The following is an 18,065-nucleotide window of genomic DNA, read 5'->3' as shown; positions in this document are numbered from 1 at the left end:
AGTACAAAAATACAGTATCTGCATTTTTATCTTATCTATAGAGATTCAAATCCCATTTGTTTCAGTCTGGCTCCATTCATGTGCACTAATGACTTGCGTAAAAATATTTATCTGTTTATCCCTCCTGGCCTTTCTGCTACGATAGTTAAAATTCAGAAACCTTAATTGCAGATACACATGCACAACTTATGGAGGACCTGAATAATGGAATGGAGTCTCCAAGTTTGACAGGATTCTTTTTCAACTATTTAACTTACCTACTTTTGGTTCAATAGAATTAATTAATGAGATAATGTTATTTGAAAAATACCTGCAGATGTTTTTTTAAAAGACAAATGTCTTTCTAAAGTCAATATGGAGATGTGGCAAGTCCTGTGTGCAGGTGTTGGGCTTTTTCTGGTGACAAAAGGGATGAGTACATGCCTGAATCAAATTAGCTTACATCTCTTGATTATTCTGAGCAAAAGGGGCAATGGTATCTTTACCAACATTTGTATTTTGTAATGCTTTGTAATGGGCCATTAGAATTCACCTGTGATGTTGTGTAACAACAGTATTGTCCAAGTGCTTCACAAAAATGGAGTGAGAACTGAAACTGATTCTGCCTGCTGTTGAAATGAATGGCAAAATAATATGTGGAAAAAGCCTTTGAATTTAAAAGCACTGGAAAATATTATCAGTTTCTTTATTATTTTCAAGTAAGATACATGCTGGCAGTGCTTCTTTTGTGTGTTTTGGATTTGGTCCTAGAAGAAAACAAGCATTCATGAGTGCACATAGTGCTAAATACTTCCTCAGCCTCCTTCCCCTTACCTGGTTGCTGTTGGTGGTGGCTGCCAGGCCTGTTGGAGCAGGACACCTTGAAGAGGAGGCTCAGGGAGGACTTTATTTCTCTCCAAAATTACCTGAAAGGAGGTTGTAGCCAGGTGCAAGTTGGGCTCTTCTCCCAGGCAACCAGCAGCAGGACAAGGGGACATGGCCTTGAGCTGTATGGGGAGGTTTGGGTTGGACATTAGGAGGAATTTCTCCACAGAAAGGGTGATTAGAACAGGCAGCCTGGGGAGGTGGTGGAGTCACCGTTCCTGGAGGTGTTTAAGGGAAAACTGAACATGGCACTTTGTGCCATGGCCTGCCTGACAAAGTGGCGTTGGGCCATCGTTTGGACTCGATGATCTCAGAGGGACTTTTCAGGCCAATTGAGCGTGTGATCCCTCCTTTCAGACAATACTTCAATACTTTTTTTTAAATTTTATTTCTCTGAGTGGTAGGAAATATTGCAGGGTTTATGTATTTTCAGTTTTGCCACAATTAATTTGTTGCCATCCAGCCTTGACCCAGGTAGAGTGAGGTGCCCTGTCAGCATGTGATGGTCAGATCCAGGCACTGCCTGTGGGAGATGGCTGTTACCTGACCAGGGAAAGGATCGCATGTGGGGATTGGGGATTCAGTGCTTAACTGAAACCTCTGGAGACCAGGAACGGGGCCGATTATGTCACCGGGCGAGCTCTGAGAGGCTTCGCTCGGCTCCACGAGACCAGGACATAGCTCCTGCATACTCCCCAGTCATGGAGGGCTGCGCGGGCCGAGGTGAGGCGGCGGGGCGGTGACTCAGCCGCGGGTACCGGGAGGTACCGGGGACGCACGGCAGGATCGAGACCGGCACCTACCGTGAGAGGCCGGTCCACGAGGGGCCGGGCGGGGCGGCCCCTGGAGCGCGGGGCGGGGGACCCCGCAGAGGGGCGGGGCGGGCGCTGTGTGTGTGTGACAGGTGCGGCGCGCGCGCGCCCGCCGCTATCCCTCTCCCCCCCTTCCTTCCTCCCCCGCTCCGCGCGCGCGCGCGCGCCGCCATGAATATGCAAATGTCGGTATAATTGCCAGCCAATGGCGTGCGCGCTGGTCACATGGTGCTGGTGGAGGCTCAGGGAAGAGAAGTTGAGTCCGGGCGAGCTCGGGCAGCGCCGCCAGAGCCGAGCGAGCGGCGGGCGAGCGCCGCGCCTCCTCCGCAGGGAGCCCGCCGGCCGGGGCTCTGCCTGGACCATGCCGATCCTCCTCTTCCTCATAGACACGTCCGCCTCCATGAACCAGCGGGCGTACCTGGGCACCAGCTACCTGGACATCGCCAAGGGCGCCGTGGAGATCTTCATGAAGGTGAGTGCGCGGCGCCGGGGGAGCCGCCGCCCCCCTCGCCCCCTTCGCCCCGCTCACGCCGCTTCTCTCCGCTCTCTCCGCAGCTGCGGGCCCGGGACCCTGCCAGCCGCGGCGACAGGTACATGCTGGTTACGTTCGACGAGCCGCCCTACTGCATTAAGGTAATGACCCCCCCGGCCGCCTCGGCCCCGCGGCGGGGCCGCCCTTGGCGCGGCGCGGCCCCGTCCGGCCCGGCGGCGGCGGCAGCAGCCTGTGAAGATGGCGGACATTTTGCTTTTGTATGGAGGAGAGAGGCTGAGGGCGCTGCTGAGATGGAGGAGGGGGGAGGAGACGGGCGGGCCGTGATTCACCGCCCCGGCGCAACGAGGGGCGGCCGCGCTCCGCCCCCGCGGGGCGGTGGCTCCGGCGGGGCCATCAGCGCGCTCGGGCCCCGCGCGGCCCCGAGCCCCCGGGACACGCGGGCAGGGTGGGGCGGGCCGGGCCCGAGCCCGGCGGGCAGGCCGGGGCCAGTTACCCCTCACGGCCGCGGGGCAGCGCGGAGGCCCGGCCCTGGCGCGGCTCTGGGTGCGGGACAGCACCCGCGGCTGTTTCCGCCTCTGCGGTTGAAGGAGCCTCACTCAGTGTTGGGGTTGTGTGTCCCCCTGCCCCGCTCGAACCGCCCCGTTCGTCCTGCTGAGCACGGTAGCCTGCACCAGTTCCTCGGAAGGGGCTCGCAGGCGCCACTCCGTGCAGGGTTGTGGTGAGCTGGATGTGGAACCGTCGGATCATCGAGGTTGGAAGACACCTTTAAGATCACCAAGTCCAGCCATCAGCCCAGTACTGCTGCTGTAATTCCTAAACCACTGAATCACATCATCCAGTGCCAGCCTCTTAAACACTGCCAGGGACAGGGACTCTGCCACCTCCCTAAACGGCCTGACCTCCTGAATCCTGAAAATTTTCTTTCTAATATTTGATCTGAATTTCCTCTGTCCCAGTTAAGGCCATTTTCTCTGGTCCTTGCTGCAGGCACAGCAGAAGAGACTAGCCCCTCTCTCACTGCAGCCTCCTGTAAAGGAGTTGTAGAGAATGATAAGGTTTGCCCTAAGCCTCATTGAGAGTAAACAAGTCTTGCTTGGCTGGCTCCTCTTGTCTCTGTTTTCTCATTCCTTGAGTTTGAGGCAAGTACAGCCATGCTGTTTTCATCACATGGACTGCAGCATGAGGTTTAGGCAGAAGTAAAAAAAAAAAAAATCATGGTGCTGCGCCCCATATGCTGAAGGCTGCAGCTTGCTGATAGAAACATCCTAACTGAAAACACTTAGGTGAAGTGTGTCACAGAAAGCATTGCTGTGGGAGTTTTAGAATCCTCCTGAATAGTCCTGGATTAGGACTGTATTTACTCATAGTACACTGCTTATAATAACTGTTGACCCATGCTATGAAGGCCAAATAAGTTTATGTGCAAATACATTGTTGGTTATCCTAGAGAAGAAAAGAAAATATTCTCTAAATCTCCCAGCTAGAACTTCTCGAGATGTGTAAAGTAAGTAGGCTCACTGGTGCTGTGAGCTTATTCACTAATTTCATATCTTTGATAATGAGGAAATGTAATTCTCATGAGCTATGAATCTTGGCTCCTTTCATCAGTAATAAATTTATACAGCTTTCTGAAGTGACAAGTCACAGAGTAAGTATTTATTGTTTAGTATTGCACCTTTCATTTTCTCAGAAGAAGGTGTGGAAGTAATTTCTGTGAATTGAAGCCATCCTTGACTTACAGAAAGTTACTGTCAAAAAACCTCCATCTGCCTTGGAGAGGTGTTTTTTAGACACAATGCATACACCATTTTCCCAGTCCGTGTTTGTGCCTGGATGCAAACCCTAAGTCTTTGTTATGCCAGTGTTAACTGGATTTCTTTTGTCCTAGATTTCTTCTAGTTTTGTGTCAAATATTTCACAAGTGTATCTTATGTTTGAGGAGTGAACTTGGTCCCTGCAGTGACAGCAAGCATACTGGTGATTTAATAAAAAAACAACTTTGCTGCTGGAGCTCTGTGTGGTAATGCTACAGGTTTTACCACGTCTGTACTCAGATTTGCTGAGGAAGATCCTTGTGTTTAATAAGCATCTGTGTACATTCTGATGTGCTAATGAGCATCTGACTGTTGACAGTTTTAGTAAATAGTAATTGAAATAAATGGGGCTGTGATACCCATCATAGCATTCAGTCATATTTAATATACATTAAATAGCCGAGGGAAAGGAAAAGTACTGTGGTTCTTGTAACTTGCTAATATTCCTTAGAAATTTATATTTCTGCCTTTAGCACACTGGTGTCTAAATTGGACCTTAAACAATCTTAAAATATTTTTTCAAAAATTAGTAACTTTTCTAGGAACAGGCTGCAGATTCAATAAATATCTGATTATAGTAATTATGATCGCAAGTGCAGCTCAACTATTGCATAAAGACTTCATGGAATAATGAGTGTTACTGGGCTGTCATCATGTCTGTTCCTTGAGCAGAGAAAGCCTCGCAGCAGTGATGACTCCCTGTTTGGAGACTTGTTCTCAAGACCTGCTCTGGTATTTATGATGTTCCCTCTTGTGTTTTTTAACAACCACAGTTGTGCCAGGAAAACTTCCTGGTCTAGGCCAGATTCTCAATGTCTTACAGAACATGCTTGTAAAATATACAAAATCTGGTTTCTTTGCTAATGCTGCTACAGTTAAATACTTTATTTCTCTTGATTTAGAGAAGGTAAAAACAAACCTGGCAAGTGAATGCATTTTGCAGGCTTGCTTTCCAAGTATGCGCAGCAGTGGCTGCTTTCTCCTCTTGTTTTCTTGATGATTTATACTAATTAAATTACATAGTCTCTCAGATAGTTTACCAGTGAAGCACTTGAGGGAAATAATATGGTGGTAGAGTTGAGACCACCTAGAAGGCAGAGGAATTACAGGAACTTGAGCTTGGAGCAGGGGTAGCTGAGATACGTGCCTTGGGTTGGTTTGTTTCAGAATTTTTGTCTGTAGCATTAAAGTATTTCAAACCAACAGCACCAGTTCACTTTTGATGGACGAGAGTATATCAAGAAAGTATTATGCGTATGTATTGTGCTAATGGAAGAACCATGCTATTGCACAAATGATTTGCCACAATCTGTGAAAGTAAGGTGGTGTTTTTGAAACTGTCTTTAGTATAGATGGTTTGAAATTATTTACAGGACCTGTTGATTCTGTTTGGCTGCTTAGAGCTCTCCGTGCCAATTTTTAAACACGGAATTATTTAGTCTCTGTTTGCAGTGGGGCTCTGTAAAGAGCTGTGATTACAAGTGTCTAAAGAGGAGTCAGGATGTTGTCCTGGGAAGGTGGGGACAGGAAGATGGGGATGACAGGAATCTCAGCCCCACTCTGGCAGCAGATGCATCTGGAACCTCGTCAGCTGTTTGGCTCCTATTTGTTATATAATGTATAGGTGGTGATTTGTGACAGCAATTATGGTGCAACCATTTATAGCTCTACTTTATTTCCAAAATACTCTACAGAAAGAGACAAATATTTAATATTTTAAAAGCATGTTATGAAATGTATTAACCTTGTAATTGTCAAGTGATGTGATCTTGTATAGGTCAGTGGAAAAATACCTGTACGTTCCATTGGATGTTGGGTCAAACTCATTTCATGAACTGGGAGGTAAAACTAGTATGTTACTTCATGAAGTAAGAATGTTCAGCCTAATGTTTTTAGTGTATTTTTTAGATTGAAATTGTGATAGATGCTATCTAGTGAGTCTGTCTAGTTAGTGCCGTGTTAACATGGAAGTGAGCCAGTCTGTTCTGGTATTTGGGTATCTGATTTTGGGTATTTGGCATGCATAGAAAGGTAATAAGATGTACAGTAAAGCACCTTTGTAAAAGGTGTCTATTATTATTAAAACACTAGCGCTTAAATTTAGTTACGGAAGGAATTTATTTCCAGTGTGTATCCAGTTGGGCAAGAAAAATGGGTTCAAGAGCAGCCTTGCTGCCTGGCAGGGTATTTGATGTTCCTGGCCTTCTGGCTGAGAGAAGTGCATTGTCCTGTTCAGGGAACACAGTTCCTGATGTGTCCTTGTTGTGAGGACTCTGTGTCCATGCATTGCTGGAGCCCGGATCTTGCTCCATCCCAGCCCTGTTGTGTCCTGGTGCTGCAGCACCTCCAAGCCTTGTGTGCCAGCCCCACCCTTCTCACCCTTCCTGCAGGACGTGGCTGATCTGGAATGCCTGGGCAGGAGGGTGGCAGTGTGCCAGGCATGGCACTGGCAGCTCTGCAAGCACTGCCCTAGCTCCCAGGGCTTGTGGGGCAGGGGCCTCTCCTGAGCTCCTGGGATGGCCCTCATGGTCTTCTGTGGGTTTTTTTTCATATATTTATCCAGTTGATTTTTTTTTTTAAATCACATAAATTTCAGCATCCTCTGTTGAATATAGATGTTTCTCTGTACATAAGCACATGCTGTGGTGTAAGGGGGCCGAATCTTAAACCTTTCTTTTTGTGAAGTAATGGTGCTAGAGTAAAAGTATGGAGAAAAGAGAACAGTCTTCTCACCAACCCTTTTCCTTGCAAGCTTTTCTTATTTTCCAGTGATGATGTTTCAGCAAGATCTGTCTAGATTTGTCTGAAAATGGAGCTCATGCCAAAATCTTAGCCCAAAGAGTTTTTGAAAAGGAAAGCAAGTCTTAACTCTTCATTTATTTTTTCTATTCTCAATTTTTGTGAAACCTCACATCCTGCAGTTTGTGGTTTGTTTGTGGATTTGGGCTGTAACTGGCGAGTTTAGGCCCAGACCAAAAACACAATGGTGGCCTTATGTGAAGTTATTGATTAACTGGACTGCCCTGTTCCCTTGTGACTGATATCTGGCTGCTAGCAGTGATATGGCCTTTCCTCAGGGCTCAAGGAATATTATTTATTATCTGGTCACAGAAATATGACTTCCGTTTTATGTTCTTCTGAGACTCTATCGTCTGACCTTCATAAATGATCTGGTCACAAGTCAGAGGACTGAGAGAACATAAGTTATATTCTGAAATACATATTTTCCTCCTTCTGTTGTGTTATACTGAATTAAAGAGTCAGCTGTGACTGCACTGCAGAAATAGTCACCATGAATTTGAGTGCAGAAATATGTATGTAGCTGTCTAAGAAGTAGCTCAAATTACTTTATACAGTGTGTGTGTGAAACACTGCACTGTTTGAGATGTGCAAACTGGGACTGATGGATAGGATGCCTTCCAGTTCCACTGCTGTTCCCTGCTAGCCTGAACATATGTTTCACTGCTAAAGAGCTCCCTTGTGGAAACAGCTCTTCATGATGGACTCTGAGCAACCTCTTCTTTTTTCCCCTGAAATTCTGGAGTTGGATTGGGATATCTTAGAGGCTAGAGCAGGAATTTGTAGAGGCTTTTTTAAACATTTGTCAGAGAGTACTTATTGTATGTAAATAACCTGTTAATTTATGATATTGAAATAGTGCTTCAAAACTGGCAGTTCATAAGGTCACACTTGAGAAGACTAATTTTGCTGTCTTCTATTTCAGTGGCACAGAAACTTCTGCAAGAATTTTTAAATTTTGCTTTCATGGAGAACCTGTGCTGGTGCAGAATGGAACTGATTACCACTCACTCTGCACAGGGCAGAGGCAAATGAATAAGCTGTGCTGCTGAAAGAGAGATGTGAGATCTATTTGTCTGTTTCTGGAAGAAATTAGATCAGAGCTCCTGACTCTGAGCTGCAGGGAGAAAGAGGAACCCAACCATGAAACCTGTTGGGTTTGAGGCAAAGATCTGCAGGAATGCTGCCTGAGGTGGTAGGAAATGCATTGGTGTGTTTTTCCACTTCTGTGAAGGAAGAAAACCTGAGGGATACCTAGTAAGCTTAACTGTAGCAGATCCACAGAATAAGCCTAAATTGATTAAATTTTTACAGGAACATTTAGACACTGAAAATCACTGGGTTTTATATGTAAAAGATCTGACTTTTGGCAGGCACGAGTACTTGGTGGCCTGTGCTGTGGAAGGGCTGGTGTGAGCAGCTGGGAATACACTTGGAGGTTTACAAGCTGGCACTGGGGTGTGCAGGCAGAATTTTTGGTGCAAGGCAGATAGCAGCTGCAGGGGCAAGAGGGAGGCTGCTATCTGAGAGGTGAAAAAGGGAAGGAGAGCTGAGCACAGTGGGAGAGGCCTATCTTTGTCTCCAGATATGCTGTTAGTGAGGCACACACTTAGTGAACCCACTAGCCAGGCGTTGCTGGAAAGGGGGAAAAAGGTACTGAATGTAGACCTGAGGGACTGGATGAAGTGTAAGCTGCGCACACAGTGTCTGTTCTTGATAGCTAATTCAGGAGACTATATTCTGTACTTGTTCACTGCAGAGAGATAACCATTCCTGTTCTACCACTACCATACTTTTTGGGTCAGTTACAGCAGTATTTTTATTTCTGAGCACCAACATCTTCCATTGCCTGGGAAGTACTGCACCACTCCCCTCCATTCTTCCACTGTGCTTGTTTGAGGTTTTGCTGTGAAATTTGTGTGTTTTCAGAGGCTGTCTTCGTGCAGAAATGACTGGCAGGTCAAAGCCAACAATTGCTTTTCCTCTGTTAAACACAATGACTTAAGGAAGAGAAACAGAAGTCAGTTGTTTAAGGAACACTCATGCAGATAGGATTGTCTAATTTTTTTTGAGGGCAAAACAAAATCAACTCAATACTGTTTGAGAATAACCACCAAACAGTTTTTACACACTTCTTTCAATTTAACTGCTTTATCACTTAAATCTGACCAAAGAATGTGTACAAAAAAGTTCCTTTTTTTAAAATTAGGCATCTATTCTGAAATTTGATAATCAATGCCATAAGCAGAAGGTTCTTGTTGGTGCAGGTGGTAGGTTTGTATTTTACATACTGCAGTGTATGTGTCTCAGAATCTGAAAACATCTGAAAATGTATTTTACTAAAATCTTCAGAATCATCAGTTGGCATCCCTGCAGCAAGCAAGGAAGTATTGTAGTCCCTTTTAGCTTATAAAGGTACTAAATTGATTCCTGTAGAGAGTGTCCTTTAAAAAGCACATTCCCATTCCTGAGAAACGTCATACTGTGCAGTGTAAAACATGTTAAAATGCTTTTAAACATGCATAAGCATGCTGCTTTACTTTGTGTCCTGGTTGTGAGTTGTAGTAAGCAACCCCTTCCAGGAATTAGTGTAATGAGGACAGAACAATATAATGATGAATTTTCTGACAAGTAATGTACCTTTTACTTTAAAAAAAACCCAAGGCAGTAGTAATCAGGGTGATTCAGTCTTCTAAAAGGTATATTTTTTTGCCTTCTGAAATTAAAGTATTTTGTAAAAAATCAAATTTATGCAAGAACTTACAGGTGATGGTTAAATTTTTGAAAGGAATCGATTCAAATGGAAGGACAGTTCAGAAATTAACTTCTTGATAGATATGAGGGACTGAACTCTGCTTAGCTGTCCTTTTTATAATTTTGGAGTAGTTAAATACTGGAACTTGTTCTTTCACCTGCTGCCTGTCTTCACAGAAAGACAAGTGTGTGTTGCTGGCTTAATTCTTAATGAAAATATTTTAACTGGTTCTGCTCCTACAGGAATCTGCAAAGTAAAAGCTTGCTTTTCCATGTGAGATGGGTTTCTGCTCTGTACTGTGCAACAGATGAGGTGCCAGAGGCCCTGAATGGAAACCATCATCTGTTCATAGCCACTATAGCAGTTTATATTTTCATCTTTTTATTTGGTTCTTTATTTGGGCTTGGACACATTCAAAGATGTAAGCCCTTAAGACTACAGGATAAACTAGACAAAAGTAGATAGGTTTGCGTTAAGAGGCTTTACTCATCCTCAGTGCAAAGGTCACTTTTATTTTAAAAATAGAAGCTTAAAATCAAACAGTTGAGTTGGATCTCCCGAGTTATATTTTTGTAGGGAGGTGTTCTGTAAGGAGGAAGGTGCTTTGTGAAGTTGGTGGTTCCTGGCACATGGAATCTTTGTGGCCTGCCTCTACCCCTTTTGTGCTGTTATTATTTCAGTCTCACTTAGAAGTTGAAAAAAGACATTTTTGAAATATGTCTTTTTTTGTTGGTGTATATATATGTAAAAAGGCTTGGGCCTTGCACCCTGGCTGTGTGGTGTGGCTAAAAATATGCACAAAGTACATCTGTGATACCTTGAGAATGGGCATTCATTCTTTTTCAGCTTGATGAGAGCTGATTTAGTATTTGATTGGCTCACATTTTAACAGTGGAAAAACGTAATTAAGATTGCAGGCACTTCTGCCTTGCTCACCCTTGCATATTTTATAACAGCTTGCTAGGAGGAACTATGATTTGTGGCAGTGCTGCAACAATGATGTTTTGAGCTTGCTGTGATCTAGAAAAGATGTATCTTAGTGCTGTCTCCTGCAGTGTTCTCATAGTTCAGGCAGCTGGGATCCAGTGGGAAAAAGCATGTTCTGTATGGTGTGACCTGTGCTCTGGAGCTGAGTGCTTCTGGGGGGAGCAGTGCGACTGCAAGGGCCCTGTCACAAGGTTCCAGATGGCTTCAGCCTTAGTGATTCTCTTCACTGTCTGTATTTTGAATGCCTATATCCTTGATTTTATTTAATAACATAGGCTAACAAAAAAACCCAAAACAAAACCAAACAAACAAACAAACAAAAAACCACCACAAAAAAACCCCATCAGAAAAATACCAAACTAATAATGTAAAGAGCAGCTGGTGCCGTTCTGAATTTTAAATGCAGGTTGTTACTTAAATAATTCACTCTTGTAGATTGACTCTTGGAATTTCTTCTTCTTTCTTCAACTTTATTCTTACAGCACACCTCGTAATAATGGAACTCTAATGCTTTTACACCCCCCAAAAATATAGCAGGCAATAATTGAATTTTTTTTCTTTGTATTTTTTCTGGCTAATTTCAGAATACTTAAAAAACACATAGCAATCAATTTCAGCTGTAAGCAGCATATTTTAGCATCGAGGTTTTAAGAATGTCCCAAGAGATTAATTCTTGTAAAGAGACTGTTATTGTGCAGATCAGAATCTGTAGTTGCCCATAGACTTGTATTGATCTGTATACTCACTCTGCAGAGCATTAAAGAAACAGTTTATTTTGGTGTAAGAACTGAGGTTGACAAGGATCTCTGAAAGTTGAACTGCTTTTTGTCAGATAGATAAACAAGTCTTGTTTTATTTTTAAATAACTATTATTATTATTTTTATTATTATGATTTTCTGTCCCACAATTTACCCAGTTATGATTCTTGTGTATTTATGCAAATTTCAGCATAAGCAGCACTAGATTTATTGAATGTTATTCTAGACTAAAAAAACTTAACAGTTCAGAATGCCTTAATTTTACTTTTTAAAGATAAGGCAGTTGTTGGTTTGTCTGTGTTCTCACAGATGCTTTTAAAATCTTAAACGTGTGAAATAGTGTTTGAAAAAGTAAGGATCTTGATAAGATGGATGTTGTGGAGCAATTAATTGGACAGAAAACAAAGGTCTACAGTGTGGTTAAGCTGGTGTTGCTATGCTCTGCTTCTAAGTGAGTATAATGCATTAGCACTGGTCTTCATAGCTTGTTAATGGTACAGCCAGTGAGTTTTGATTAAAAAAAAAAAAGTCCCTCTGCTTTGTGGGAGAATGTGCATCTGTTGAGGCAGAACACTTGGTGCCTTTAGCTGCTGCCAGGGCTCCGATGGTTCTCCCAGGCTGGGATGGGATGGGAGGGCTGCATCAGGACCATGTGCCCTGCCCTGGCCTGGGGGAGCTTTCTCTAATCAGAAGAGCTTAAGCTCAGTAGTTACTTTTGGTCCAGATGACTCTTGCATTAAAAAGAAATCCAGCCTTGCCATCATCTGAAATAAAAATCTGACCAACAGTAATGCTCCCAAGGCCATCAGTATACTTTTGGCTGTATAAGGGTGGAGTTATTTGCTAGGCTGGCTAATTGATATTTCCATGAGTATATGGATTTAATGGTCATCTAAAGTATTTATTTTCTTCAGCAGTGCCTTGAAGAGCATTTCAGACCTGAATTGAGGAAAGCTGGTGGTTAGATAACTCCTTCTAGATTCTTGAGTTTTGAAGTAAATTTGCAATACCTGTAGCACTTCGGTGTGCTGCTCTAGTTCTGTGATGTGCTTTTGGAAGGAGGAAGGAATGTGGCATTTTGCAAAATAAATATGAAACATACTGTGTTGTTTCAGCTCTGGGCTGTAAAGCTGGAGTATCATCAGTAATGCTTTTCCACTTGCTTTCCAAAAATGTGCAGTGAGGGATCCCTTGTGTTGACAGCAGCTACTCTGTAACCTCTTAGCTATTGCCTTTGTTCCTTGTGACTTCTCCAGCCATGCTGAGTGTAGGAAGGGACCAGGAGAAGGACAGAGCTGGGGCTGATCGGTATTGAAAGCACATTTGATAGGCTGAAAGAGCAGCAGGCACTGTGAGTAGCTGAAAATCTTTGATTGAAACCTCCACATTTCTGCAGTTGCCCTCTCTACAGTGTTTGGATAAGATGCACCTATAATGGTATTTCTGAAATGGCTGCTATGCCGCTGAACAGGAGCATGGAGCCTCTTGTTATGCTTACTGTGCTAAGGCTGCAGACTGTGATTACTTCTGTGTTCCCTCTCCATTAAGCTGTTGTGTGAAATGTAGCTTGTTCTGGTTCAGCTCTGTACTGAAATATCCTGGCTTCTCGAGTGTTCCTCAGAAATAGGTGCTTTTTAACTGGATAGTGTTTTTCTATTTAAATAAGAATGCTTTTTGGAACAAGGTGATCCCATGATCTCTTTGGTATTTATACTTTCCTTTCTTCATGGGTTTCCTTTTTTCCTTGTACAAGAAAAAGTGCAGTGAGAGTAACTGTCAAAATACATGAAATACTGATGACCAAAAAGCTAAATCCAGAGATAGATTGAAGCAGGAGCAGCAGGTAATAAATAAAAAGGTAGTGTAGGCTTTTTTCTTTCTGCTTGGCATTGATTATTATCCCTTGGTTCCAAGCAGTTTCCAGCTTTGAGTTGTTCATACAGCTGCTGCATTTGGCATTCCTATAGCAGAAGGTGCTGCTTCTCTCTAAATGCTGATATTAACAAAAGGCCCCAGTACTTGTTTTGTAACTGGAGCTTAAGAACCTCTCTGCTCGTGTTTTGCAGGGGTGTTGTGCTTAAAGATTATTTGAGTTGTTTGTAATACAAACATCTTGAATTCTTCTTGACAGAAAAGCATTTCTGTGTCTTATTTAATGGTGACATCATCTTGAAAGGACAAGGAATTGCATGGTGTAGTTTGACTGAGCTTTCTTTGGGTTTATTTACTTTAAGGTTTCATGGAGAAATACTTCTTTCTATACATCCATACAAGATGAAATAGTTTTCTGTGTAGCTGACTGCCTGTAATAAAAACTGGCACTTACATGCTGTGCTAGAATGTAGTTAACATTCACTAATGTGCTTTAGAAAACCAACTGGTTCGATCTGTCTCTAGAAATTATTCAGTCTGATGGGTGCAGGTACAGGAGAGTTCAGCTCAGAAATGTGCAGTTGCAGGGGATCTCCTGGGCATCTCAGTTCACACTGCATCCCTTCCTTGGAGTGCTAGGCCTGGATTGCTTTGAGGGGAGGTGAAACTGGAGGGTGCTGCCCAGGCACTGAGGGGTGAGTGTCCAGAAGGGCTGCAGTGTGGCTGTTGTGTCCCCAGGGACAGCTGGAGGTGCAGGACACCTTCCTTGCACTGTTTCCAGCTGTATAGTGTGGGTGAGGGCAGGAGAGATTCTATGTTATCAAGGTCCATAGTGTGTCTCAGAGAAAAAGAAAGAACTATGGTGCCTGGAGCTGGATGGAGATAGAGGGGTGTGCAAAGTGACAGCTTTCTGCTAAAAATCTGGTGTCCGACTGTATCAGCTGTGTGGGATCAAAGGAATCATCTACTTCAGTGTCTTCTTTTTTTAAGATGTGTTTTTTTCTAAAGATGTTTTAAAGTAGTTTATGCTTCTCTGGTCTCTTGGAGACATTTTATATATATTAAACTTCAGTGATGTTTTATTTGACTGGAATTTAGGTGCTTTTTAAAAAACTAAATTTTTAGAAAGTCTCCACTGGATTCCAAGAATGACTTTTGAATGATGGTTTTTGGTTTGCGTGTCCTAGAAAAGCAGCAGAAATAACTTTACAGGAAGAAACAATTAACTTACTATTCACAATACTTAGCCTTAACACTCTGACCTGGTGCTCACACTAACTGTGATGTAAGGAGGACCAAGTGATGCTTCTGTAGACTCTTCACTATACTTGACTGCTCTGTGGGATTATTGAGGGAGTAGTTTAAACCTGTGAATTGGTTACCTGCTCAAATACACCTCAGATGAGAACTGGGAAGGAGGGTCTTTGTTAGGCAGGTCTCAGAGCAGCCAACAGTGAGCCCTGCAGCTCCCTGCTCTCAGCACCACCCCAGTGATGAGCTCAGTTCACACTGTGTGCCAGTGTCCTTCTGTGCTGGAGCTGTGCTCATCTCAGATACCAGAGGTGGGTGCTGTGCTGCTCTCCTGTGCCAAGAACAAAAAAGAATTGATCTTGGGAATCTCTTTGCTATGGGCTGTTCAGTGCTGTGCAGTGACAGGACTGGTGTGTTGCACAGAACAGAGTGTGGAAGTGCTGAAATGAGAAGAGTTCTGCAACCAAAGGTACAGAAAGCCAGAGAGCTCTGTTGCCTCAGAAATGGCATTCATAAGTATTTGGAGGGGAGTCAATGTCTGTAAGTGTTTCTTAGAGCTGTTTTTCTGCCCCATTTGCACAGAAAAACGTTTGTGAGGATGAAATTAGTAGGTGATTAGTAGGTCATATGATTTTGAATTATTTTAGGAAAATGAAAAATGTTAAATAAAAATGTATTTGGTGTTCATAGTGTAGTCAGTACCTTTCTTCTCCTGTGTGCTATTTTTAGCTAGCAAATCTTCAAATAATAAATCAAACACATGGGGGTAGCATGGGCATTGGCTGCTCTGTACTGACAAGAGCACTTGTCCTTCATGGGCAGGGGACACATGTTGCCAGCACCTCTCCCTCTCCCTGTTTGCTGAGTTTTATTGTGGCAGAACTGGGGTGACCAAGACAGTCTTGGCTTGCTAAAACTCCTCTGCCAAAGTTGTCAATGCTCAGGCAGGGAAGCTGAAGGCTGCATAGGAGGTTATTCCCTGCTGCAGAACCCACTGAGCAGTGCTGGGTCTGGGTTCAGGAGATTACAAAGAGGTGAAGATACTTGGGCATTTGGGAAGCAGCCCCCTGAATTCTAGGGTGTACAAAATTATAATTCACTTCTGTGCAAAAAAAATACCTGCTTGACTTTGGCTCAGACATGAGCAGGTCTGAGTTGTGATCATGTGTACAATCACCAGTGAACAGAAAGGTAATTTAAAAATGAATCATTCTGGTGATTTGGGAGGCAAAATGCTCTGCTGGTTTCGCTGTCTTCCTATGGTACTTGGAAATTCCATAGCAGGGATGGTTTCAGATTTCAACAGCTGTTTTTTTTTTCTTACCTTTTTTCTAAATGATTGCCACTGACAAGCTAGGATGCCACAGGCACGTTCTCTTAAGGTAGTCTGTTTTCCTAAGATGGGTGCATTTAATAATAACTTGAATTATTGAGAAACTTAAATACTTTAAACAAGTTGCAATATCTGAAATGCAGTTGTTCTTTCTAGGGAAACATTAGCAGAACTCTTAAAAATCTGTATGTTTGACTAACTATTGAGTATGTACTGTAACAGCCTGTTGTGATTGGCATGCAGGATTGCAAATTGTCTTCTTGGAAGATTATTTTTAGTAATGTTGCAATTTTCGAATTAGATCTGAAAGCAGTCCAGTGAACATTAAACTGTGCAGTTCAGTCTTACGGCATTGCTTATTAGAAGCTCTGAAGATGAAGACTTGCAGCCTCCAAATCACCATGTCCCTGGATTTCCTGGAGCTGGTGAAACTGGGAACTGCTTTGGACCTGGAGTTCTTGTACTCTAATGCCCAGTCTTTGGCTCTGCCCCTTTTTTTTACAAGCTGACAAAACTGTGCCAAGAAATAGTTGGAAAGAATAAAAGAAAAAAACACAGCACCAATCAAAGCCAGAACAAACCAACAATGAACCAGTAAAAAACTGCAGTAAGACGAGTAAACCTGACAGATAAGGCAGTGGAGCTAGAGATTTCAAGATCTGTGTTACATGTATTCAAAACTTGGTACTGTTTTACTTGTACATCGATATTGCCCCCTTTTATGTGATAAAGATGGAGTAGAGTGGTTTTTTGTTTGTTTTTTAACTCCTGTTACAGCATTTTATAAGATTTTCTTTCTAGTCTCTTGCAACTAAAATCTTCTGTTTCTCCTAAGTCTTTAACGTCTTTTTGAGCTACCGACCCTGGCCAAGATTTTCTTTTGCTGCTGAACTCTGTTCTTTTGATGTTCAGTTAGTCCTGATTCTGCTTGGTCTAAATAAGGCCTCCTTTTCCTCACTGGATTTTTCACCTTGGTGTTTGAATTCTCGTTGATCTGGGCCTTTCCTGCTGAAATAAGCTGGTTTGACCTTACCTGCTTCTTGAAGCAGCTGAAATACTTATGTAGCTGTGTGGTGAAATATAGAGCAGGGCACGAATTTGTCTGAAAACGAAGTTAGCAGAGAAAAATGTTACTTTTTAAGTATGTTATTTCTTGTCAGCATGATTTGCTTGCCAAGGCCGAAGCCAGGAGCTGGAGGGTGGTGTGATGCTTCCAAATCTCTGGGTGGTTTGTAGGATGGTATCCAGAGCTTGCAGAAGGCCAAATGACAGTGCATTTTTGTCTGTTGTTGGCATAAGCAAAGAGGGTGAGATTTTTGATTTTAGTACTTGTTTTTTCCTAGCTGTCTTTGAAAGTCTTCTGGTATGTGTTTAGAGTCTAAAATTATTTGTTCTTATAAATTATCAAAGGAAAGGCCAGTAATATACTGGCAAGGTAAAGGCTGCTTAGATTGCTATTAATAAATTCTGGGCATAAAAGTGACTGAGCCGGAATGCAATATTGAAGATTAGAGGCAAATACTCTCACTGCTCAAATTGGTTCATAAACAACTGAAATAACTAATATTCAGTTCTGACTTCTTAGTTACTCACCTGTAGAGGATTTGTAGTTTTGTGGAATATGTTTGTGTTTGCTCCTTTAAGGTTGTGGGGTTTTGGTTGGGGTTTTTTTGGTCATTAGTGTTTATCTTGGCGAGTAAAGCCAGTGAGTTTTTTGTAAGCAATGTTAGTGGCAGTATTTTAAATTTAGGAAGGATTATTATTTAATCACTTCAATGTGAACTCATTGTGCATCTGCTTGGTGTTGGGTAGTTGACTCTGTTTTGCCCTAAGAATATTCCTACTGTATATATGGAAAGGAGAATATACAGACTTCTTTGGGGCTGGAGTTTCTGTCCCTGAAATCCATGTTTCATTATATACATTGGCTTGAGTCTTTCTGGAGGAAAACATTTTACAGAAGTAGACTTTCTTGTCATTGATTTAAGTTTTTTTTTGAATCAAGAATCTTTTTTTTGATGATAAGGTAGAGAATTGAGTACATTAACTAATCAGACGTTTAGTTAGAGCTGGATATGGAAATCTTGCATTTGCTGCTCTTGTTCTCATTATGAGAAGTTCTTCCATTTTACTCTGTTTATTTCAAAGGTACAGTTCTCCTTGGCTCTATCTTTAAAGATCCTCTGAGAGCTGTAAGATGAAAAACAGTTTCCTTGGACAGCCAACCATTGGTGATCAGCTGCTCCTTGTACCTTCAGCTTCCCTGCTTCTGCTTGGGGAAATGGTACATGTTTTATTTTGCAGGCAGTTGACCACACTGCAGCAA

At 42.8% G+C, this 18,065-nt stretch overlaps 1 protein-coding gene across 5 annotated transcripts in view; it reads left to right on the top strand.

The window, feature by feature from the left end:
* The first annotated feature begins 1,883 nt into the window (after positions 1–1,883).
* LOC115914688 (integrator complex subunit 6-like) overlaps positions 1,884–18,065 on the top strand; it is a 40,040-nt gene continuing 23,858 nt past the window's right edge. For all 5 annotated transcript variants that reach the window (XR_004061444.1, XR_004061443.1, XM_030967321.1 and 2 more), the window contains exons 1-2: positions 1,884–2,148; positions 2,232–2,309. Coding sequence is in view for 3 of the 5 variants with exons in the window: in XM_030967321.1 (XP_030823181.1) it covers positions 2,038–2,148; positions 2,232–2,309 (189 nt within the window). In the remaining 2 variants the exon portion in view is untranslated. The remainder of the gene's footprint in view (positions 2,149–2,231; positions 2,310–18,065) is intronic.

The sequence above is a fragment of the Camarhynchus parvulus genome, chromosome 4A (genome assembly GCF_901933205.1).
Source record: "Camarhynchus parvulus chromosome 4A, STF_HiC, whole genome shotgun sequence".
Classification (NCBI taxonomy): Eukaryota; Metazoa; Chordata; class Aves; order Passeriformes; family Thraupidae; genus Camarhynchus; species Camarhynchus parvulus.
Note: the sequence above shows the minus strand (reverse complement) of the source record. Positions and strands in the feature narration are given on the sequence as shown.